This window comes from Phaseolus vulgaris, chromosome 6 (assembly GCF_051622355.1).
Source record: "Phaseolus vulgaris cultivar YP4 chromosome 6, ASM5162235v1, whole genome shotgun sequence".
Lineage (NCBI taxonomy): Eukaryota > Viridiplantae > Streptophyta > Magnoliopsida > Fabales > Fabaceae > Phaseolus > Phaseolus vulgaris.
The window spans coordinates 21,355,526-21,381,455 of NC_143503.1; the positions used below are offsets into that span (position 1 = coordinate 21,355,526).

General features: G+C 30.3%; 1 protein-coding gene and 1 long non-coding RNA gene across 11 annotated transcripts; one reads left to right on the forward strand and one right to left on the reverse strand.

Annotated features, from left to right (window-relative positions):
- The first annotated feature begins 1,322 nt into the window (after nucleotides 1–1,322).
- LOC137831237 (uncharacterized) lies at nucleotides 1,323–24,967 on the forward strand. 10 transcript variants are annotated; one of them, XR_016521854.1, is made up of 7 exons: nucleotides 1,333–1,654; nucleotides 1,739–1,781; nucleotides 2,308–2,479; nucleotides 8,159–8,304; nucleotides 8,461–8,638; nucleotides 14,161–14,292; nucleotides 14,562–15,031. It is a non-coding gene; the product is annotated as an uncharacterized LOC137831237 (long non-coding RNA). The 10 variants fall into 10 exon arrangements; XR_016521851.1 differs by lacking the exons at nucleotides 8,159–8,304; nucleotides 14,562–15,031 and adding an exon at nucleotides 24,735–24,967 and having other exon boundaries at nucleotides 1,323–1,654; XR_016521853.1 differs by lacking the exon at nucleotides 8,159–8,304 and having other exon boundaries at nucleotides 1,323–1,654.
- On the reverse strand, nucleotides 3,962–5,401 carry LOC137832949 (uncharacterized). The gene is made up of 3 exons (XM_090303318.1): nucleotides 4,448–5,401; nucleotides 4,232–4,387; nucleotides 3,962–4,152 (listed from the first exon to the last, which is right to left on the reverse strand). Exons 1-3 carry the CDS (start codon nucleotides 5,012–5,014, stop codon nucleotides 4,006–4,008), a joined length of 870 nt encoding a protein of 289 aa, XP_090159444.1. The 5' UTR covers nucleotides 5,015–5,401; the 3' UTR covers nucleotides 3,962–4,005.
- Nucleotides 24,968–25,930: the final 963 nt, after the last annotated feature.

Sequence of the window (25,930 nt, forward strand, 5' to 3'; positions counted from 1 at the left end):
GACACGTGGCTTGCATCCAACCCTGCACGTGTCACCATCTGGACCGGGGTAGCAGGTAGTACCCAGCCCTACACGTGTCATCATCTGAGCTAAGATAACTCGAGCGTCATTTCTATATTGCATCCAACCCTACACGTGTCATCATTTGGGTTGGGGTAACAGGTAGCATCCAACCCTACACGTGTCGTCATTTGGGTTGAGGTAACTTGAGCATTATTTCTGTGTAGTAACCAGCCGTGCGACCAAGTCCCCTATTCAAGGAGTAATCTGGCACGTAATACGCTGTGAACACCACCTGACAAGGCGAGTATCAGATGCAACAAAGTGTACCATCTCTGTGATATCGCTTGTCGCAAGTGCCACCCCCCTTATTGCTACGCCATGCATGTTCTAGCTGGGGAAACCTTGCCACCAACGAATGTCCACTATGGGAATCCTGTCGCTGATGAGCGAGGTGTTCCCTCCTACCCACTCGACCTTCACGCCCCATGCTGGTGCTACAATCGTCCTACTGAACTTACACGTTTGAAATTACTCTTCTAAGCCTCCAACAGTTTTAACTAAGTTTACTGGGAGACCCGATGATGTGCTCCTTGTGGCGATGTCAGACCACCTGATCTTCCATTATCTAATACGTCGATGACACACAAACCCGGCGACAACCGACTATGTACATTGTAGAACGCCACTTCCACGAATCGGCGACTATGCTCACTTCTGAACCACTCATCTTTCTCTTGTCCACGTGTTCTGCTGAGCACGCCCCACACAGTCACGTGCTAGACACGTCATCACACCCGATGACCTGGTCGGTACAAGTGTCATTCCGATAATTTAACCTTTTATTCAATGAATTATCAAAGTAAAATTTAAATTCAATTCAAAAATATATTATCAATAAATTATATTTGGATTATCAGCCTATAAAGATTGAAAATAAAGTCACTAAAAATGTTTTTTTAAAAAAAAACTTAAGTTGTAGTGAAAATTTCAAAATAATAAGAGTCTATATATTTTAAAATTTATATTTTTAGCGAATATAATTTGAAAAAAAAAATATTTTAGTCTATATATACAAAACAATGTACATAAACATACTTAGAATAAATTTCATAAGGAAAATAAATATTTGATGTGATGAATATATAGAATAAAAGTAGATTATCATACAAATAAATGTAAGTAATTTTTTTTTTAAATTTGGAAAAAAATGAATTTCAAATTTAATATATAAAAATTAGGAATTAAAAGTGAATGAGTTTACAATTAGGATACGGAAAAATACGTTCTTTTATAAATTTTTAATAGATTTGTTTTTCTTTTTTAACTCTTAAACTAATATTCTTAACTAAAAAAAAAAATTAAAGTTGAATGATGATAGGAAGAGTTGGTAAGAGTCTTAACCAAGACCAGCTTTGAAATAACTATCCCGTGCTCCGGTGCACCACCGTGTGCACTCTCCCCTTCGTGTGCTTCGTCGCCGCCTCTTCCTCTTCTACTGTGCCGACCGTCGATCCAACGACAGATGACGGTGCTCGCAACTGCTCAGCAATTCCCCAACGCATCTCTAACCCTATCCATTTCAAAATCCCCAAATCAAGTTTTCCCCAAATTCTCAACAACCTTCGATTTTTTGCCACCGATCTTCACGACAGTATTAATTCCTCTCGATTGCACTCTTCTTTTCTGCTTTAAATTCCGCTTTTTCTCAACTGACCACATTTTTTTTTTCTGTCAGGTTTGCGTATTCTATCTAGTTCTTCGAGCACTCGACACCGTTGGTTTGTATTCGTATTTTCAATTTGATGCAGGAGCTTTTTATTGTTTTGTTTTGTTTTCTTTTCTTTTGCTTGCAAGGACGAATGACTGTCAGTAGTATCGATTTTAACTATCATCGCTGTGTATAGATTTGGTTGTTTCATGTTTTGAATTTATTTCTTTATTTATTTTTTTAAGCTTTGAATGTTCTGCAGGATTGGTGTTATCGTCCAATCTCTTTGAGAAATGAAAGTGATTTTAAGATTTTTATTTTATTTTTAAAAGCTCTAATGGAAACTTTTAAGCGTTAGAAACTGAAGGTTGAGAAAATTTTGGCAACAAAATTTCAGTTTGAGGAGTAAGATAAAACTGTTGGTCCTAATGTAGCTTGAAAATGTGTAAAAGAACTGAGTATTCTTTGGTTTCCTTAAGCAATTTATTATTTTGAGATTTAAAAAAATGTCATATGAATGGAGAATGAATATACTTTTCGTTGCCATGGTGAAGGCAGTAGCTGAAATTGTCACATACCCTGTTGCTTTGCTCCAGGAAATTTCTATTCCGACAAGAAAGCAACAGCTCTGAACTGGATTGAAGGACGTGGGAAGTCGGTGGTGTTTGAGTTGAGGCCATAATTAAGAAGGAAGAGGTGTTGAAGACGAGGGAAGCTGTCAAGGATGGGAAGGAGCTTCACGTTTCTGTGACCGTGCCCTCAATTGAGGTACAAAGTCCTACATTATCGCCCCTGATAATTATTTACTTCATGCGACACTAGTGTTGAGACCTAGACGGTATTAACCCCACTAGACGGTCTATGAATAAAGTTAGAATTTTGATGACGGTCATAAAGTTAGAGTTTTGATGATAACAAACTTCTTAAAAAAAATTTCATATACTCAAATATGTTAATGATAGTATTAATATTTGTTTTATGTATATGCATTTCTAAAATCTTAGTTGACGACTAGACATACAATATTTATGAAAGAATTAATTAAAACAATTCATCCCTCTATTATTGTGTTTTTCCTACCTTTTCTTTTCTTTTTATAAAAGTTTTCATGCAAAACATGTTAAACTTGTTCTAATTGATTAGACATACTTTCAAAGAGAAATATTTTTCCTACCTTTTCACCATCCTTCAATTTGTTAAAGTATGCATTCCTTGGATTTCTGTCTATATAAAATTATAATTTTTCAATAATTTAAAGTTTTTTCTTTTATGGTATTAAACAAAATACTAATTGAAACTTAATTCTTTGGACGTACATCACACTGTCGCCATTGAATAGCAACAAAAATAACAAAAGTGAACTATTGAAATTATATCTTAATCTTTTACTTGTATACTTAATATTTTTAATCATCTTCCTCTTTCGATCAATACATAGTTTAAAAAAGTTTATTCTTAAATATTTGTTTTTTTAAGCTAATATTTTTAAACTTGATTTCTTTAAATATCAATATTTTTTTTAAAAAAGTTAATAGTTTAAAGTAATTTTAACTATGCAAAATAATTTTTTAATGAAAAAAAAAAGTAAAAGACCCATAATCATCCACTGAGAATAATTTCCAACATTATTAGTAAAGTGGAAAGCTAATACAATTCCGAAAATACTGTATAATTCTAATTCCAATTTTTTTTTTAAATAGACCTTATAAGACTTAAGTAATATCTAGATAGAAAGGGTAGACAAATGACTTTTTAAAGCAAGTTTATTCTTAAATATTTGTTTGTTTAAGCTAATATTTTTAAATATTTATTTGTTTAAGCTAATATTCTTAAATATTTGTTTGTTTAAGCTAATATTCTTAAATATTTGTTTGTTTAAGCTAATATTCTTAGATATTTATTTGTTTAATATAATATTATTGTATCTTTGTTTGTTTAAGCTAATATTCTTAGATATTTGTTTGTTTAAGCTAATATTCTTAAAACTTAATTTCTTTGTTTAAGCTAATATTCTTAAAACTTAATTTCTTTAAATATCAATACTTTTTTTTATTTTAAAGTAATATTATATCATAATTTAAATCCAATATATTTTTTATAACAAAATACGTGAAAGCGATACACTAAGAATAAATTGTATTAAACATCTTAATGATAAATGTTCTATTGCCCAATTCTGCCATGTAACCCAGATGTGCATTAACTATTACAGCAATGAGTTTATTCAGTATTACAGCAATGTTAGGTATGTACTACTTCATACACAACAAAATATGAACAATGAATTCAGACTTCTATCCAATACTCAATGCTTTTGATTTGCACAGGGGACAAACATTTTTCTCTTGTAACCATCTCCTTACACAATCTGCATGGTATTCATGTCCGCATTGAAGAATTCCAATCTCCTCTTTGTTTTTATATTCATCCTGTGAAATGTGAAATCACATCATGTCATGCATAAGTATTCCAATTAATAGGAGAAAGATAGTACATACTATGCAAAGATCAATTTGATACCTGACATATTATGCAAAGATCAATTTCCTCTTCTTCAGAAGTTGACCCCTCCTTATTAGGTAGTAGATAGGTTTTTGTTAGCATTTGTCTTGCAATTATTTCTTCAGACAAACCCCTCTCTACACTGCCAATCTGTTCACTTAATATAAGAAGCTCCTGTAGTGGAATTCCAAAGTTAGAAAATTAAAGTTTTCATAATCACTTAGACCTCATAGCCAATCCACATTCATAGCAAAATAGACTAGACGATACATAGCAAAATAGACTAGACGATACATAAAGACTTGCCTCATATGACATGTCGTCAATGTCCAATTGTATATTCCTATGATGGTCACGGAATGAAGCAACTTCCTGAAGAAAGGCACTAGGAGGAAGATTATGCATGTTGCCTCTAGGAGCATGAAAGTTGGAGTGACCTCTAGAAGGATGATTATGCATGTTGCCTCTACGAGCATGAAAGTTAGAGTGACCTCTATGCATGTTGCCTCTACGAGCACGAAAGTTGGAGTGACCTCTGATCTCTTGCACTTGCACAGGCTGTGCATGATGATGGTAGTGTGCATGATGATGGTTGGAATGACCTCTGATTTCTTGCACTTGCACAGGCTGTGCATGATGATGGTAGTGTGCATGATGATGGTAGTGCTGATGGGCAAATCTGTGGCCCCTTCTATTTGCAGTTGTATCATGATATCTTTGGAGATTCATTCTTGAATTCTCTAATGAACTTACACTAGCACTGGGAGTTGGGTCTGTTAGAAGACCAAATTCATTCACCATGTCAAGGATTTAAAGAAAATAGGACATAATTGCATGGAATAAACAAAACATCAGAAACAGAAACATAATTTCTTGGAAGGAAGTAGAAAAACAAAAACAGACAATCTTACCTTGAATCAAAGATCTCCAAGAGCCAGAGCTATGAAAGAAGGGGATGCCAATTGCATTAGATGAATATGTAACAGGAATATGATGTGAAACACCAATATGAAGACTAGGTTGATGCTGAACTCCATTGAGTTGTGTCATTCCATACACCATCCTAGTGTCATAATAAGCGTCTAGTAAGAAATGGGAATCCATTGTATTTCCTTCCACCACTCTTACTCTTAACATATTAGGTTCAGGTTCAGAAATGTTTGTCCTCCCAAGATCGGTGCTTTCAGATTGCAACCCTTGTTCACTCATCTCGTTAATTTCTGTAATTGGGAGAATAATAATCAAAAGTTTAAAACCATATACAAATATGACCAAGAAAATAAAAATAAAAGCCAGACACTTGTGAATGTTAAAGTAAACTTTTTTTACATGATAAAAAAACACAGACAAAAATAACAACTTTGGATTTGAGAAGAACAAAACAAAAACCTTACCTCTTATCAATTCGCTTTCGAACAAAAGCAGGTGAAACCAGAGTCTGAAGAAGAAGGAAAATTTGAACGTCATGGATTGCTTATAAAGAGTAATCATAGTATGATGTTAAAAGGAGGAAATCTTTACTCTGAAAGATATTTTAATTTTTAAAATCTAATTTAAAATATTTAGTTTATCTCATCTTGATATTCTTTGTAAATCTATTCTAAAATTATTATATCAAGATGGTAATTAATGAGAAGAGTTAATGGTAATTAATGACAAGAGTAAAGAGGGAAATATTTTCCATTAAAGCTAATTCAATCTTTAAAATATAATTTTATATATTTCAGCGTTTATATAGATTTGGTGCATTTAATATAGGCAACTAATAACAATAGATAAAATTTAGTATAACGTATTCATTAAAAATTTATTATCACATATACTAATTTTATTATTAAACGAGTAGGGATGAAATCACGAAAGATAATTACCTCTTCATATTATTTATCTAAAGAAACCTTCTTCAGATTCTGTTTAATAAATTGATTTATGTGAAACTAATTTATATATAAGGTGATAACTATACCTCACTTATGATAAGTTCAAGAGTAGGAAATCATTACTAAAGATAGTTTAATTTTGAAAATCTAATTTTAAATATTTAGTTTATCTCATCTTGATATTATTTGTAAATCTATTCTAAAATGATTATATAAGATGGTAATTAATGACAAGATAAGATTTAAAGAGGGAAATATTTTCCGGTAATTTAATCTTTAAAATCTAATTTTATATATTTCAGTATATATATAGTTTTGGTGCATTAACAATAATTCAGGCAACTAATTACAATAGATAAAATACAATTATAATATTAGTGCTTCGATTTCATTCGTTACTTATTTATATTATTTATCTAAAGAAATCCACCTTCTTGAGATTCTGTTTAACAAATTGATTTATGTGAAACTAACTTATATATAAGGTGATAATTATACCTCATGATAAGTTCAAGAGTACGGAAAACATTAATTATATATAGATTAATTTTGAAAATCTAATTCTAAATATTTAATTTATCTAATCTTCATGCCACTAACTATTATTTGAAAATGTACTATTGAATTACTTATTTACATGATAATAAGAAGGGAAGAGTTAAAAGAGGCAAATCTTTACCATGAAAGATAATTCAATTTTTTAAAATTTAATAATATTTGACTGTTTATATGATTTTGGTGTCATTAATTATTATTTATAACATGGACAACTTATAAGAATGATACTTAATCATTATATATTCATAATAAATTCGATTTCATTAAATATATTATGCACCAATAAGAACATATCAGATAAAATTATTGTATTAGTCTTACTATTTCATTCATATAAAAAATAGTTCTTCTATAATTTGAATGTTATTATCATATATAGTACTTGTATTATTAAATGATCAATTTAAAAGTATTTTAGAGTAGGGACGATGATATGTTAGATGATTGCATGACTGTTGTGCTTCTTCAGATAAAGTAAATGAATGTTTCTCCAATACGCTAGTGAGAGAAGTAACTATAGAAGCATGATGTTGCACAAATTTTGATAAAAATCCGTTAGTCCTAAAATTTTGTGCAATTGTTTAATGGTGGTAAGTGTCATTCAAGAAATTATTGCATGAGTTTGCTTATATTTTCTTAGGATCTAAGCAAATGCCATCCCTTGATATTATATGTCCTAAGTATTTTATCGATTTCTTGGAAAACATATACGTACCTGTTTCTCTTAAGGAAAAAATTGATTAGTCATGAAGCATTGAAAAAGAATATATGGTCTTCTAATGGCTTATGGCTTGCTATATACTAATATGTTGACAAAGTATAACAAATTTCCGCAAATAGGGCTGAAGTAACATATTTATAATTGACTGAAACGAAATAGTCACTTTACACAATCCAAAGAAAATCACCAAAAATTTAAAGTGACCTTCCTAAAAGATGATTATTTATTGTGCTTTTTATGTTGTTATTTCACTTTGTTCGGTCGACCACAGATTGTTTTGTACATACCGATACACAATGTACATAACCATACCTAAAATAAATTTATTAAGAGAAACAAATATTTGATGTGATGAAATACGTAGAATAAAAGTAGATTATTATACAAATAAATGTAATTAAAATATTTTTTTAAAAATTTGGAAAAAAATGAATTTCAAATTTAGTATATAAAAATTAGGAATTAAAAGTGAATGAGTTTATTATTAGGATATGGAAAAATACGTTCTTTTATAAATTTTTAATAGATTTTTTTAACTCTTAAACTAACATTCTTAACTAAAAAAAATTAAAAGTTGAATGATGATAAGAAGAGTTTTCCCCAAATTCTTCAAATCCATTTCAAAATCTCCAAATCAAGTTTTCCCCAACATTCTCAACAACCTTCGATTTTTCGCCATCGATCTTCACGATGGTATTAGTTCCTCTCGATTGCATTCTCGTTTTCTGTTTTCAATTTCGTTTTTTCTCAACTGACCTCGACTCATGTGATCGATGTGTCTGCAAGTACCCCTCATTCGACATTTTCCAGAGGATCGGACGATCAAGCAATCGAGACCCAAGGGAGCAGTAGGAAGATTGAGAAATGGGTTGACGTGTGAGCTGACCGATCGACAGGAAGAAGAAAGACAAAGCTAGTCAATAGTTCTCTAGGTCCCTTCTTCCTATCAGGAACATTTGGTTTCCTTAAGCAATTTATTCTTTTAAGATTTAAAAAAATGTCATATGAATGGAGAATGAATATACTTTTCGTTGTCATGGTTGAAGGCAGTAGCTGAAATTGTCACATACCTTGTTGCTTTGCTCTAGGAAATTTCTATTCCGACAAGAAAGCATCAGCTCGGAACTGGATTGAAGGACGTGGGAAGTTGGTGGTGTTTGAGTTGAGAACATAATTAAGAAGAAGGAGGTTTTGAAGACAAGTGTGATGGAAGTTGTCAAGGATGGGAAGGAGTTTCATGTTTCTATGACTGTGCCCTCAATTGAGGTACAACGACTTCTCCCATCTTTTACTGTTTCTCTGATCTTTTAGAGCCTTTTTTATTCTAAAGATAGAAAAACGATAATTTAATGTGTTTAAAGAAAACAAATAGAAAACATAGTATACGAAATCAACTAATCATAAAATAAGAAAAATATTTTTTATTTCTTAAATACTACTGATCCATGTTGTTTGGTCACATTTTAATTAATGATCATGTTTTAATTAGTGATTGATTTTTCAATCATTATTTATGATTATTTTTTTATAATGATAAGAATAGAAAGCCCAACATTATCACGTTTGAGAATTATTTAATGTGGAGACCTAGGAGGTATTAACTTATGAATATAGTTAGAATTTTGATGACAGTCACAAAGTTAGAGTTTTGGTGATAACAAATTTCTTAAAGAAATATATAGTATTCATATTTGTTTTACTTTTGACTTATAACAAACTTCTTAAAGAAACATCAGTCACATAAGCACCACTTAACACCGTTTGGTGATATTTAACATAAAGTACTCTTTTGAATATATTTTAAAAAATTTAGGGACCAAATTGAATTTTTTAAAAACTACTGTATCAAATTGACTATTGGCTATAAATATAGGGACGAAAAAAGTAATTAAACCTAATTTTAACTATAAAAAATAAATATTTAATGAAAAAAAAAGTAAAAGTCTCACCATATTCATCCACTGAGAATAACTTCCAACATTATTAGTAAAGTGGAAAGCTAATGCAATTCCAAAAATACTGTATAATTCTAATTCCAAATTAGTTTTTTTTAAAAATAGACCTTATAAAGCTTATAAGACTTAAGTAATATCTAGATAGAAAGCGTAGATAAATTATTTTTAAAAAAAATTTATAAATAAAAATTTGTTTGTTTTAGCTAATATTCTTAAATATTTGTTTGTTTAAGCTAATATTTTTAGATATTTGTTTGTTTAAGCTAATATTTTTAAACGTAATTTTTTTTAAATATCAATACTTTATTTTAGAAGTTAATATTTTAAAGTAATATTATATCATAATTTAAATCTAATATATAGTTTATAAAAAAATAACGTGAAAGTCTCTTCCATATTCATCCACTAAGAATAACTTGAATTAAAAATGTTAATAATAAATGTTCTATGCTCAATTCGGCAATGTAACCAGATGTGTATTAACTATTACAGCAATGGGTTTATTTAGTATTACACCAATGTTTGGTATGTACTACTTCATACACAACAAAATATGAAGGAGGTAACAATTATGCATGCATGAACCGTTCATTTATTTCCGCTTCTATCCAATAGCCAATGCTTTTGATTTGCAAAGGGGACAAACATTTTTCTCTTGTAACCATCTTCTTATACAATTTGCATGGTATTCATGTCCATATTGAAGAATTCCAATCTCCTCTTTGTTCTTATATTCATCCTGTGAAATCATATCATGCTTAAGTATTCCAATTAATAGAAGAAAGAGAAAAACATGTTTCTAATAGTACATACTATAAAATAAAACATTTGATACCTGACATATTATACAAAGATCAATTTCTTGTTCATCAGAAGTTGACCCCTCCAAGTTATTAGGTAGTAGATAAGTTTTTGTCAGCATTTGTCTTGCAATAATTTCTTCTGACGAAACGTTGTCAATCTGTTGACCTAAAATAAGAAGATCCTGTTGTGGAATTCCAAAAGAGTTAGAAAATTAAAGTTTTCATAGTCACTTAGACCTCATAGCTAATCCACGTAATACACTAGACGATACATAATAGACTTGCCTCATATGGCAAGTTTTCAATGTCCACTTGCATATGACTATGATGGTAATGGAATGAAGCAACTTCCCGAAGAAAGGCCATAGAAGGACCTCTATGCATGTTTCCTCTACGAGCATGAAAGTTGGAGTGACCTCTATGCATGTTGCCTCTACGAGCATGAAAGTTGGAGTGACCTCTGATCTCTTGCACTTGCACAGGCTGTGCATGATTATGGTTGTGGCGATAGCTATGGCCCCTTCTACTTTCGGTTGTAACATGATATCTTTGGTGATTCATTCTTTAATGAACTTACATCAGAAGACCAAATTCATTCACCATGTCAAGGATTTAAAGAAAATAGCACATAATTGCATGGAATAAAAAAAAAACTTATATGTTAAAAGCATATACAATTATGATCAAGAAAAAAAAAAAAAAGATCCAGACACTGTTCACTTGTTAAAAGTAAGCCTTTTTTACATGATAAAAAAAAGACAGACATAAATGACAACTTTGAAAAAAAAACATCATCCTCTCATCAAACAAAACTGAGGAGAACAAAACCAAAACCTTACCTCGTTATCAAGTGAGAGTCTTTCCTAGGTTTCCAAATCCAAATTCTCTTTCGAACAAAAGGCAGATGAAACTAGGGTCCGAATAAGAAAAATTTCTAATGCAACATGGATTGTTTATAAAGAGTAATCCTAGTATGATTGATAAAAGAAGGAAATCTTTACTCTGAAAGATATTTTAATTTTTAAAATCTAATTTTAAATATTTAGGTTATCTTATCTTGATAATCTGTAAATCTATTCTAAAATGATTATATCAAAATGGTAATTAATGACAAGAGTTAAAGAGGAAATATTTTCTATTAAAGCTAATTCAATCTTTAAAATCTATTTTATATATTTCAACTTTCGAAATTTATTTCTTCTATTATTGAAAATTTTATTATCACATATACTAATTTTATTATTAAATTAGTAGGGATGAAATCCGGAAAGATATATTACCTCTTTATATTATTTAACTAAAGAAATCCACCTTCTTAGATTCTAATAAATTGATTTATGTGAAACTAATTTATATATAAGGTGATTATGATAAGTTCTAAGAGTAGGGTAAATCATTACTAAAGATAGTTTGATTTTGAAAATCTACAATTCTTATTATACATGCATCTATCCATAAATACTTAGATATATTTTATAAAAATATATTTAAAAAATATTTAAAATATAAACTCAAATAAAAAATTAATCTTAAACTATAATTCAAATAAAATTAAATAATAAAATATTAATATAAATAATTTATCATTTTAAAAAACCAGACTTAAATAAGTTGTATCATAAAACAGTAGTTTAAGGAAATTATTTTCTTTATAAACAAATTTAATTTAAAGAAATTGATTTATTTATAAAAAACTTTAATTTCATGATTATAAATTAAAAAAACATAAATCTATAATATTGAATCATAAATGATTTTTCAATTATTACTATTTTTTTCATTGATAATTTTTTTTTTAAATGTAAATAAAAATCTGTAAGAATAAATAACAAATATCCTTAAGTTTGTTACTAATATCTAAATTTTGAGAACGTTATTCTTAAAATAAGTGTTTGAGGGTGAGAAGAAAAACATCTCCCCTCTATTTACTTTATGAGCAATTTGATTTCTTTAATAAATATACACATAGAGATATAGACACGAGATAAGGGAGATATTACAGTAAAAAATAGTGAAATCAACAATATATAATAAAAAATATATTTTATAGAAAATTATTAAAGGAAAATAATTACATGAAACAGTCGTCGTTGAATTATAACTTCATATTATATTAAGTTTGCTAATCTTTATTAAAAATAAAATCAATGAAAAGAGGATAAGATGGTTTATAATTTAATATATTTTAGAAGGTAGACATTTTATATGAACACAATATAATATGAAATAAGTTAGGATTAATATAAATTTTGTAAACATTTATCTTAAAATAGAGAATCCAAATCGTGGATTTTGTGAATGTATTTTCCAACTAATTTGTATTGGTTATAGTTAGTCATTAATCAGTTTATCAGTCACGGCATTACTAAAGATAGTTTAATTTTGAAAATATAATTCTAAATATTTAGTGTATCGAATCTTCATGCCACTAATTATTATTTAAAAATGTACTATAAATTGAATTAAGGAAAAAGTTAAAAGAGGCAAATCTTTATCATCAAAGATAATTCAATTTTTTAAAATCTAATTCTAAACATTTAACATTTGATATGATTTTGGAGCCATTAATTATTATATAATGGTATTTAATCATTATATAAATATATAATGAATTCGATATCATTAAATATATTATGCACTAATAACAATAAAAATAAAATTATTATATTAGTCTTACTATTTCATTCATTCAAAAATTAATTTTCTATGTCTCAAAGTAGCTCGTGCGTTATTCGTTACGCTTAACCACTCGTTCTTTTTTTTTGCTCATACGAAAACCTAAAACTCTTTATTAGTTGTAATGTTAAAAACTGGGACTGGTTGTGATTAATTATTGTTTTAATTCTAATGCCACGTGCTTTGTGAACCCTAAGTAAAACAAATTTGTATATTAGGTCTGGGCTCGAATTATGTTTACAATATAAATCATTCTCGTATTGACTTATACATGTCCGTATGATTGTTGAAACATATGATCAAGACCGTGTGATTGTTGAAACTTATGATCAACACTGGTTACTCATGTGTATGTAAGAGTGATTACTTATGTGATGTTTATGGTCATTCACTTTTTATGAAAAAAATCATTTTTTTAATAAAATCATATATTACATCGGTTAGATGACTTAATTGATGTAAAAATTATATATTACATCGGTTAGATAACTTAATCGATGTAATAACTCTATCAGAACTGGTTACCCAACCACAGGTTCCTCCACATATACTGACACATAAAATTGGTTACCCGTATGTCTATAAGTGATTACCTATGTGACGCTTATGACCCATCCACTCTTTATGAAAAAAAAAATCATTTTTTTAATATGGGTCATATATTACATCGGTTATATGGCTTAACTGATGTAATATGGGTCATTTTGAGTAAAAAAAAAAATTACACCGGTTGTTTCTAAGAACCGATGTAATATATTCTTTTTTATCCTGTTTTAAAGTTCGCGCTGCTCATTCATACTGCTCATTCGCGCGCAATCTCACTCTATCACGTCATTGCGATTAATTATTTATCAACCAAAGGGAGCTTGTTGTGTGTGAAAACTCTTTATTAGTTCTAATGTTCAAATATCATAGAGAACTGGGACTGGTTGTGATTAATTATTGTGACTTTCCACTGGGGCTGGTCCTACCTTTAGGAAGAAGGGGAAGAAAATCCGTAATTTTGTGAAGGACAGGAGTCCTAAGTACCCTCGCATTAGTGCACCACCAAGGAACAAGCTTGACCATTATCAGATCCTGAAGTACCCTCTTACCACTGAGTCTTCTATGAAGAAGATTGAGGACAACAACACTCTGGTTTTTGTATCTTTTTGTTTAGCAGAATCTAAAAAACATCATGTTTCAATTTTGACTCTTAAGTTGATGATTGAAATGAGCATGAGATAAGCTTATTCCTAAAACTGTGAAACTCTATTATTAACTTATTCAAAAGTTATTTTTAATGTATACATAACTTACTATATAAGTTTATAAGATGAATTTATTTAATGTTTGTTTTATCCATGATTGTTAGTGATTAGTGAAAAGACTTACAATGCAAACTGATTCATATTGGTGACGATGGCATCTAGAGTATGATAAGTCGACCTCATCGACACTCCTTGACCATCAGGAATAACATCAGTGGTGTTATCAAGCCTGAAAGGTAATGTTTTTCTATTATGTTACATTACTAATTTTCTTCATGGAATTATATGGACTAGTCAAGCTTCACCCCATTTTTTTATGTGAAATTTCAGTTTCATATATGTTTTCATTGTAATGAAAATGAAGCTTAGCATTATGTGTTCTTTCTAGGATGACGTTGGTGTTAGGACCCTCTGGTTATGAAAAACCAATGGTTAAATCATTTTTCAAATTTTCATTCTCATCTTATAACTACATTACAACTTTGTTTTTGTAATACCTTTGTAGAAAAGTGGTAGTATCACATACAATTGCCATGAGCAAAACAAGTTTTGCATTCAAAGGGCTTCTGCATAAACCGACCAAACTCATAATCACATTGCACAGAACTCACAGTCAGAGAAACTTTTAATTTTGCTAAATAATGTTAAGGTTCACTATTTTTATTTTCCATTTCACATTTATAATATTATTTTCATTGTCTATTGTCACAAACAGAAGTTGTGAAACAGAGAGACATTAGTTACTTGGGTGCACAAACATTTTCAGGTTCAATGTTTTCATTTTCCTTGCATGTTGCCGGCAGCATGAGAGGGGACCATAAATAATTAACTTTCTATTTAGTCAGTTAATTAACATCTCTTTTTAAGTGGGCATGTATTGTTGTGTACTAGATTAGTTAGCTTTCTTACATTTATGGGTAATTCATTCATATTGGCTTTTATGTCAATTATAATGGAAACCTATGCATTATCCTAGATTCTATTATGCCATTAATTTATTATAGATGAACTTTATTACTAAACAATGTGCAAAATAGTAATTTGAGTTGCACATTTTTTTAGATTTTACATATATTACTAAAGTTATAATAAAGAAGATTAAGAAAAATGTTGTAGTAATTAAGAAAAACATAAAAAGTTTAGAGAAAAAATTTGAATTTTTATTAATGTGTATTATTTTTTTGAACATTTAACTCTTTATAAAAAATATATTATTTTATTTAAAAATAATATTTTTACAAAATGGAAATAGAAATTTTTAATATTGACTTTTTTTTTTAGATTTTACATAAATTATTAATGTTATAATAAAGAAGATTAAAAAAATTGTTGTAGTATATAAAAAAAAAAAAAAAGTTTAGAGAAGAAATTTGATTTTTTATTAATATGTGTAGATAGTTATTATTTTTTTAACATTTAACTGTTTATAAGAAATATATTGTTTTATTTAAAATTAATATTTTTACAAATTGGAAGTAGAAATTTTTAAAGTTGAGGTTTGTTTTTTAGATTTTACATAAATTATTGATGTTATAATTAAGAAGACTATAAAAAATGTTGTAGTAATTAAAAAAAAAACAGAAAAAGTTTAGAGAAGAAATTTGAATTTTTATTAATATGTGTAGAAAGTTATTATTTTTCAACATTTAACTGTTTATAAGAAATATATTATTTTATTTAAAATTAATATTTTTACAAATTGGAAATAGAAATTTTTAATGATGAGGTTTTTGTTTTAGATTTTACATATATTATTAAAGTTATAATAAAGAAGATTAAGACAAATGTTGTAGTAATTAAGAAAAACAGAAAACGTTTAGAGAAAAAATTTAAATTTTTATTAATATGTGTAGATAGTTATTAATTTTTTTTTATTATTTAACTGTTTATAAGAAATATATTATTTTATTTAAAAATAATATTTTTACAGAATGGAAATAGAAATTTTTAATGTTGCGGTTTTTTTTAGATTTTATATAAATTATTAATGTTATAATAAAGAAGATTAGAAAAAATGTTGTAGTAATTAAAAAAAAGAGATAAAATTTAGAGAAGAAATTTGAATTTTTATTAATATGTGTAGATAGTTATTATTTTTTTAACATTTTACTGTTTATAAAAAATATATTGTTTTATTTAAAATTAATATTTTTACAAACTGGATAGAGAAATTTTTAATGTTGAGTTTTTTTTTATATTTTAAATAAATTATTAATGTTATAATAAAGAAGATTATTAAAAATGTTGTAGAAATTAAAAAAAAAAACAGAAAAAGTTTAGAAAAGAAATTTTAATTTTTATTAATATGTGTAGATAGTTATATTTTATTTAACATTTAACTATTTATAAGAAATATATTATTTTATTTAACTTTAATATTTTTACAAATTGTAAATAGAAATTTTTAATATTTAGGCTTTTTTTAGATTTTACATAAATTATTAATGTTATAATTAAGAATATTATACAAAATTATTAATTATAAAAAAGATTTTACATAAATTATTAATAATATGTTATTGGTTAATTTTTTTTTTATATTTATTTGTTGTTTGATTAAGTTATAATATTGAAAAATTGAATTTCAGTATATATTTGTCATTTTTGTTATATTAGAGTCACTGTATCGGTGTACCTTTACATCGAAATGGTAATCGCATTCAATATGTTGTATCGATACTTACCCGTAATTATGGTTCTCGATGAAAGTTAAAGATTTCATGGATAACATTATGAATTCGACAAAGCATTATGACGATGCAGAGATGGTACATTTTGAGGAAACAGATGCAATTTAAGACGATGTTGTTGCGACAAACATGAATTTAATTTCACAAATCTAACAACAAATTAAAAATAATATTGAAGGTGCATGAGTGATGATCCTTTGCATGGTAGCTTTTGGATTAAATTTGTTATGCACGGTGCGTACTAGAAGCAATATGAGTGAGTTCCAACCACAAAAAGAGCGTCGTAGACAAGAATCTGACGTTCAATCTCATGCTTATGAAAATATGGATATTTGTAGGGTTTAACATTCCCTAGAGTCGACCCTTCTAAGAGGGGAATGTGATGATCAATTGCTCAAATAAGAGGTAGGCCTCACGATTCCTTGAATAATTGCAGATATCTACTCAATTTCTAGTATTGGTGAAGGTTTAAGGAACTATTCTATGGAATGGAACAATTGTAACAAAAAATATTCAGCTATGTCACAGGTAGAAATCATCCTCTTGATTTAATGTATAATGACTTCTTGAGGTGTCGTCTAGTGTTGGCCCTTGAGTTCAACCATTTTCCCCTTTCTAATTCATGGTTAGTTACTCATAGTCAATTAACACTGGCCCCAGTGTTGTCAACCACTGTACCCCCAATACGATCTCAACCCCACTTAATGAGAACATAAACAGATTAACGAAAAATGCGTGAAAGCCCAATTGTAATGGTACATGTCTGCAAACAAATGAACATGAAAGTTCATCTCCATTCCTACCAAGACATGAAAGTTTTGAGTCGGGACAACTTGAAGGGCCATGAATTTAGTGTTGCAATTTTGGATGAAGTTGTGGGTACTCCCACTATCCACTAGAATCACAACTAGGGAACGATTAACATGACCCAAAACCTTGAGGTTCTGAGTTATTATGTGGCCCATCAATGTGTGTAAACTGATTAAACATAAAATTCTTTTGTTGCAGTCTTGGTCTCTCGGACTTCAATTTGAAGTGTCACTTGGGCTTCCAAATTGGTCATGCGAGTATTCATTGCTTCTTAGAAAGCTTTATGGCTTTCTAGTAATTGAAGAATAGAATCTATTTTTTCATCACTTTATGACACATGCATGGTGTCTCCTTGAGTTTTCTCTCAACGGAAGTACCAAAATACAATGCCTATATTACAGGTTAGGCTTTGTCCACAGACAATACTGGATAACTCCCTGGTATTATTTCATTTGAAAGACTCTCATACATATAACAAAATAGTGTCAACCATCCAAAAGGACATGCCCCAACAAAAAATAAAATATGAGAGATCTTACAATTAGGATTTTTAACCTTTACTTTATTCTGCCTTTCACCATGCAATCATAATCATTAAATTATTTAGGTTTGGTGGTATGTTGTTTGGGCTTGCTCCTTGCTATTGGACTGATCATTTGTGCATCATCATGATCATAATCTTTGGCAAGTTCTTCTTGCACCATATCAATTTCAACTCGCACCCTATCATCTTACAAATTTTCAAAATTATCTTTCAGGATTAAAAAAATGGGTTCTGGAAACTCAAATCCAGAAATGTATTCTAAAAAAAAAGGGTTATTGGAAGTATTTTTTTTTTCACATCCTCATTTCATTTAAGATCATTTTCGTTATTTCACAAGAAAATTTTCGTCATCTTTAATAACATATTAACATATTGGGTTCAGTTGAAATTGATGTGGTGTAGGGAGAATTTGCTAATCTTTTACTACATCCTCTTGTACTATGACATTAAGAGTATAACTAAGTTGAATATATTACAATTTAAAATATATTCGTACAAACAAAAAAATTAAAAAGAAGCATTTTTAGGAATTAAAAACAAATATGTAGTATTTTATACTCTCTCTTTTTCTCGACAAAAGTTACCTAGTTCATCTTATTAATTACATGACAAGTTAATCGTTAGATAAAGACAAATTATATAGAAAAGTTATAAATTTTTATTGATATTTCGTGTTCTCATTTTTTTTTTGTAAAGTTTTCGTGTTAGGCATCACTATGCAACTTGACATCTCAGTTAAGCTGACACCTCAAGTAACAACAATCATCTGCCATCACATGAAAAAAAAATATTATTAAAAAAAGAAAAAAGAAAGAAAATACAAAAATATTATACCTATTCATAAAGAATTCTAAGAACAGACTAGCTGGGAGTCTATTATACCAATGAAAAGATTCTCTATGAATAAATCCTAAATTAGCCAACTTATCAGCACACGCATTCCCTTCACGAAAAATATGAGTTACCCTAAACTTGATTGTCCCACAAAAATTAAGACAAGTATTCCATCGATTCTGAAGCATCCACAGAACTTTAGTTCTAGCAGTAAACGCAACACAAACCAAGGCAGAATCACATTCAAGCCAGACATTAGTAAGTCCCATTTTTTGAGCTTCCTCCATAGCATGTATAACTCCATAAAACTCAGCAACCAAAGCAATTTGAACTTTAAGAAACGCTGAAAAAGCACCAATAAATTCTCCCATACTCCCACGAAAAATACCTCCACAAGTAGCAAGACCAGGATACCCCCTAACAACCCCATCAGTATTAATTTTGACCCAGCCTGGTGAAGGAAATTCCCATCAAATAGGAAGAGGACGAAGAACTTTACCACTACGAGTCTTAATACCGAAAAACTTAATCACGTTGAAGTCCAACATATCATTCTTCATTGAAGCTTTAGACGAATTTCCCACTAGACAAGTTAAATCTTTAATTATCGAAATAGCCTTAGAAACCCCAATCTTATCCTGAAATCTAGCATAATTCCTCATACGCCATATCATCCATATAGAAAAGGTTATCACCGCAAGCTTAATCAATTTAACCAAAGGACTACCATCACTCTTAATAAAAGAAAGTAGATCACCCTTATTAGAGAAATGAGAAGTAAGAAAAATTTGTCGTACCCAACTCCAAATATGCAATGTGTTAGAACATTCAAAAAATAGACGTTGAATAGATTCCTCTTGCTTTTCACAAAGCGAACACATAGAACATATATGCAAACCCTTATTCTGAATATGTTGATCTGTAGGAAGTCGCCCATGAAATTTTTTCCAGAGTACTAGAGTTTTGGAAGGCGGAATAGATGAAGACCAAATGAATTTACCCCAACCACCTGGAACTCCTGGTTCCAAGAAAAAAGTCCTAGCCGATTTAAGAGTGAAACGACCAGACTCATTTAGAATCCAATTAGGAATATCCTGTTCCTCTCTAATCATGATATGATTAAAAAAAGAGGCATTTGTTGTAAAGAGAAGGGAATATTCCAATCACAACATGTCCAAAATTGAGAGACTGTATCCGAAATGCTAACACCATAAGATAACCCTGCAATATTTGCTAAAGAAGTAGTAGAACACCATCTATCATTCCAGAAATTAATAAAAGAACCTGTACCAACAGTCCAATAAGTATAGTCAAGTATGGTAGAATAAAATTACTTAATTCCAGGCCAGAGAGAGGAAGATCTATAAACCGTTCGAAATTCATATTTTGATTTAAGAACCCTGGCTTTCAAGAGTAAAGACCAAGGTTTGTCGCTATAAGCAAAGTTCCAAGCAAGCTTAAGAAGATATGCATTATTTTCATGATGAAGATTAATGATATTCAAGCCTTCGTCCTCAAGAGGTGAACAAATTTTCCCCCAATTAACGGTAGCAATACCTTTTTTCAGAATATCACCAGTCCAAATAAAATTCCGATACCACTGCTCAACTTGCTTAATAAGTGAAACAGGCCACTCATACATATTAAAACTATAAGCTAGAGATCCAGTAATCATTGTATTGACCAGCTGAATTCGACCCATCATGCTAAGAGATTTACCTTTCCAAGATGCTAGCTTCAATTTAACTTTATCAGCCAAAGGTTGAAGAAACCGACACTTTGGAGCACCAACAAAGATAGGCACTCCTAAATAATGGAAAGGCAAACAACCATGACTACAGTAAAGAATATTTTGAATTTTGGTGACAAATCTTGGAGAATTATCCATGGTGAAGAAACTACTTTTAGAGTTATTAATATATTGACCAGAAAAATCACCATATGTTTTAAGAAAAGAACTCAAATTTCTAAGAGACTTAATATCCCCCCTACAAAAAATAAATATGTCATCAGCATACAAAATATGAGAGGGAGTGAGATAACCGTGCGGACTGGCCATATTTAAGATCTTCTTATCATTCACAAGCTTAGAGAGACCTCTACTAAGAACTTACTCTGCAAGACAGAAAAGTAAAGGAGACAATGGATCACCTTGTCTTACCCCTCGACTGCAAGGAAAAAAACCCACCAAACTACCACTTATTCTTATAGAAAGCATAGCTGAACGGAGAATTGTACTAATCCAACCGACAAATGAGGGGTGAAAACCAAAATGTTTTAAAACTAATAATAAGAACTTCCAACTTAGAGTGTCAAAAGCTTTATGAATATCAACTTTGTAAGCCACATTACCTCCTCTAACCTTCTTAGAAAGCAGGTTAATAGCTTCAGAAGCAATACCAATGCAATCCTGAATCTGCCTACCCTGCACAAATCCATATTGATTAGGAGAAATGATTCTAGCAACCACAAGTGCAAGCCTATCCGCCAGTATCTTGGAAATAATCTTAAACTAGGAATTAGCAACAGCAATTGGCCTGTAATCTTTAATGGAATCAACACCCTAAACCTTTGGAATAAGAGATACCACATTATTGTTCATTCCAGGGAGAACCCAGTTTTGTTTAAAAAACTGTTGAACAGCATTGCAAACATCTGTCCCAATAATTTCCCAGCAAGAAAAACACCACCAAAACCATCAGGACCAGGAGCACTATTACCGTTAAGATTAAAAACAACATTTTTAATTTGAGAAAAATCTGGACACTTAATCAACATCATATTCTCCTCAGAGGAAACCATCGTAGGAATATAAGTACCAATAAAATCTTCCATATTATCAGTATCCAGAACACTAGAAATAGACTCAGCATAAAGATTTTTATAAAAGTCCAAAATATGATCCTCAATGATTTTAGGATCCTCTGTAACCTCATTATCAATCCGTAGACAATGAATCCCACTAGAATTATATCTCCTTTTGACCACCGCATGGAAAAAAGCAGTATTTCGATCTCCATCCTTGAACCATAACATCCTAGCCCTTTCTTTCCAAAACAAATATTGACAGTGAAGAGCATGATCAAGCTCCTCCTTAGCAATCTTTTCTTGACAGAGAAGTCCATCACTATCAGACAAACTAGCAGTCTCTAAGCTTTTTTGAATACCAAGAAGGATGCCCTGCTTAAGAAGAATTCCATTATGAACATTACCAAAAGAATTTTTATTCCAGTCTCGGAGCTCAAGTTTCAACCTTTTTAACTTATGTTGCAAGATAAACATAGGACAACCAACAACCTGATTAACCCAAGAATCATGAATAAGCTTTAGACACGAAGTGTCTTGAAGCCACATCGAAAAGAAACGAAAATTGCTAACCTTCCGCAAAGAATTACTAGTAAGACTAGCAAGAATAGGGGAATGATCAGAAATTTTTTTAACAAGAACCTGATAAGAACAAGATTCCCATTCATCCAGACACACTCCATTACATAAAGCCCTATCCAATCTTCTGTGAATTCTATGCAACCCTCTCCTTCCGTTACACCAAGTATAACAAGATCCAGTAAAAGGCATACAAGAAAGATCATTAGTATTAATCCAGTCCAGGAATTCATTACAAGAAACCTGATTAGGAGCCACCCCCCCTTTACAGTCATCCACCGAGAGCACAACTTTAAAATCTCCCAGAATACACCAAGGCCCTGTGAAGAAACTAAGATCCCTCCATAAAAATCGTCTAGACAAGTATGTGTTAGCACCATAAACACCTGCAAAGCTGAAACTTTTATCCTGCAGACGACAAGTTACAGAGATAAATTGATCATTAACCAAGAAATTTTGGACAAGATTAGGAACCGACAAACACCAAAGCTTAGCAACTTTATTAACAATAGGAGACGTAGCCACCAAATGCATATTAACAGATTTGAAAAGGACGTCGAAAGCATTAGTGTACGGCATCATGGGTTCAGCAAGAAAAACCAGGAGAGGTTTATGTAGGTTAAGTAAACTAAGCAACATCTCCACAGTTTTGTGGTTCCCCAATCCTCTGAAATTCCAAAAAAATGAAGAGACCTTCATTGCGACGTTGTAGAGAGAACTGCCTTAGCAGTTTTCCAGGATTTACCAGTCCCCTTAGGTGGTCTCCCTGGTTTTCTTTTAGTGCAAACTGTTCCCTCCCCATTATCACCGTCATCCTCCTCCATGTCATTAGAGTCAGCCCAAAATTTTGAAACAACCTGATTTTCAATATGATCAGAATTAATTCCAACAATGGTAGGCGGAATAGTTGACGCTCCAATATGAGAATCAACTCCCACATCTGTAGTTTCCAAACCATCAAGAGAAGAAAAGTGATTTTGAAGGACCAACGATATGACTTTAACATCCCCAAGATATTTAGCCTTCCGAGGGGAGGTATGAGGCGACTGAGATGTCACAATAGCAGAGACCTCCACATTAGGAACTGGTGCATTAGTATCCGCATGTGATTTAACCCTCCGAGGAGAGGTAGTACGCAACAGAGATGGTACAATCACAGGAACAGATACCTCCACATGATGATCATCAATAAAAGTTGTTGAATTTGACTCTGAGTCCTTAGCTTGCATAACAACAAGTGAATCCAAAGTGGGAGTGCACAACCCCTGCTTGGGTGAGGACCTATCATGATCTGAAGCATCCTCAAGAAGAGACATATCTGCAAAATCATCCTCCCCTCCACCTGTTTCATCAACTTTTGTGTTCTCATTTTAAACTAGAGCACACTTTTTTTAAGTCATGACATAGTATATGCCTGCTTCATTACATTTAAAATTTGATATGCATAATTTTGAAGCTACAATAAGATATGAGCATGTTTGGTAACAAATACATACTAATAAAAATTTTATGTATCTACATAATTGTTTTTGCATATCTAACTTTATTTTTCCATTCTAATTGTATAGTTTTTTAATTTTCACAGTGATCACATTATTATAAAAATGAAACATATTTTCATAATTGTATAGTTTTTTAATTTTCACAGTGATCACATTATTATAAAAATGAGACATATTTTCATAATAGTCGATCTACTGATAGAGTGTCTAAATGTTTTTCATGACGTATTTCTCTTGATTTTAATTGGATTTAAACTATCTTTCGTTTGAAAATTATTTTTTATCTCATCATGATCAACATTACAACTATGAGATGCATTGCGAGTCATATTTGCAGCAATATTCACAATTTAATGAGCATACTTTACAACATAGCGAGTCATACTTCCAACAATCACTACAATGTTATTTTCCCAGTTGTTTTATGAACCAAATTTTCAGCAACCTTTTGAGTCATATTGTTATCAATCTTATGAGCCATATTATTATGATGAATATAAGCAAAGTCAATCACCCTTTCAACAATTTGTGCAACCTTACATTACTCCTCATAGTTTTGAAAAAACATATTTAGAGGAGCTGGTGAGATAATTAATGGTAAATACAATGAAATCTCATCAAATTGATGACTATAATAACTTTTTATTCTCTAAATTTTTTTTGCTAAATTAATTTGAAAAAAAAATACTAAATCTATTTATTTATTATAAAGTTTAATCATACAAAAATATCAAAATGGTACTAAATATTATGAGATTATTAATTATTTTAGTTAAAGTTCGTTATCTCTTAAATTTTTATGACTATTATTTGGCTAAGATAGAACTAAAGTATTTTGTTTGGTTTCAAAGCTTTGAACTAAGCTACAAGGTGGAGGTTAAAATTTATGTTTATAAAACACTTACCTTGCGCAGGGTGCAGAATGATTCAAGGTATCTGCAAATAGCAGAAGCATCATGCAGATTCCTAAGGGGTTTAAGTAGATCCCTTAGCACAACAATGTCAGATAAAGCCACAGTCATTCCTCCTCCTGTTAAAGGGTGATGCATAGTGAAGGCATCTCCCATTAGAAGGGCACTAGGTCAAATGACATAAGTACATTCTGAATGAATTTGGTCCAAATTCTACATCCAATTATATAGACTTTTCACATCAGGGTGTGATCTCTTTGGTGGGGTGATATAACTATATTTGTTGGGTTTTTATATCTTTGTCTGAGATTTTTTCTTGATCTGTAGTACAATGTTTGTCGGATCCTTAGTTGATAGGATACTAAAAAACTTGTTTTTGGGGTTTTGTATAAGGGTTGAGACACCCGTGTTTCATTTTATTTTATTTTAAAAAAAATATAGACTTTTCACATAAATTTTATGTTTTCTTTGTCTGAGAAAATGAAAACAGAAAAAAGAATATCAACATTTTATCTGTAGAATAAATGCTCTATAATGAATGCCTATAAGTGTAGCCAATAGCCGTATCTTCTACATTTCTACCTAGACATGGTTTCATTTAAAATTCACTCAAAATTTTCTTTCATCATCTTGAAGTTTCTTTTTATATGTTAGCATTACTTTTGTACTTGGAACCAGTCTTCTTAAAAAGATCTATATATAACACAAGACAAGATATAAGCACCAACAACGCCTGCACCCACAATGATGATTTCAGCACTTTCTACAGCCTTGTGTGAACATATTCCATTTTATGATGATTTCTTGTCACACTCGTTACTTTATACATGAACTAAACTTGAATCTGTGACCTTTTTTCCTCCAAAAATGTACACAAAATCATCAATTGCGAATTCAAAACTTTGTTTGATGGATAAATAACTGATTTTAAGAAATAACCGTTTTTTATATCAAATTCTAATGACAAAACAAGTCATTATATTTCTAAACTAAGCTGAGATCTATCATTATTAAATTAATTGCATATAATTGATTACAATATTGCATATAATAATTGCAATATGAAACATTTATGAAATTCAAAACTCACTTTATGAGTTGTACCAATCTTTCTGTTAGCTGGAGTGCCTCACCTCTTAGCTGGAGTGCCTCATCCTCATTGCCGGAGGGTCTCATCCTCATTGCCGGAGTGTCTCATC

Bases quoted from the DNA above. Each gene is read 5' to 3' on its own strand.
- LOC137832949 (XM_090303318.1), bottom strand. From the start codon at position 5,014: ATGGTGAATGAATTTGGTCTTCTAACAGACCCAACTCCCAGTGCTAGT. The intron at 4,388-4,447 runs GCTATGAGGTCT...ATTCCACTACAG, and splicing joins TTTGCTATGAATGTGGATTG to GAGCTTCTTATATTAAGTGA. The intron at 4,153-4,231 runs GTATCAAATTGA...ATGATGTGATTT, and splicing joins ATCTTTGCATAATATGTCAG to CACATTTCACAGGATGAATA.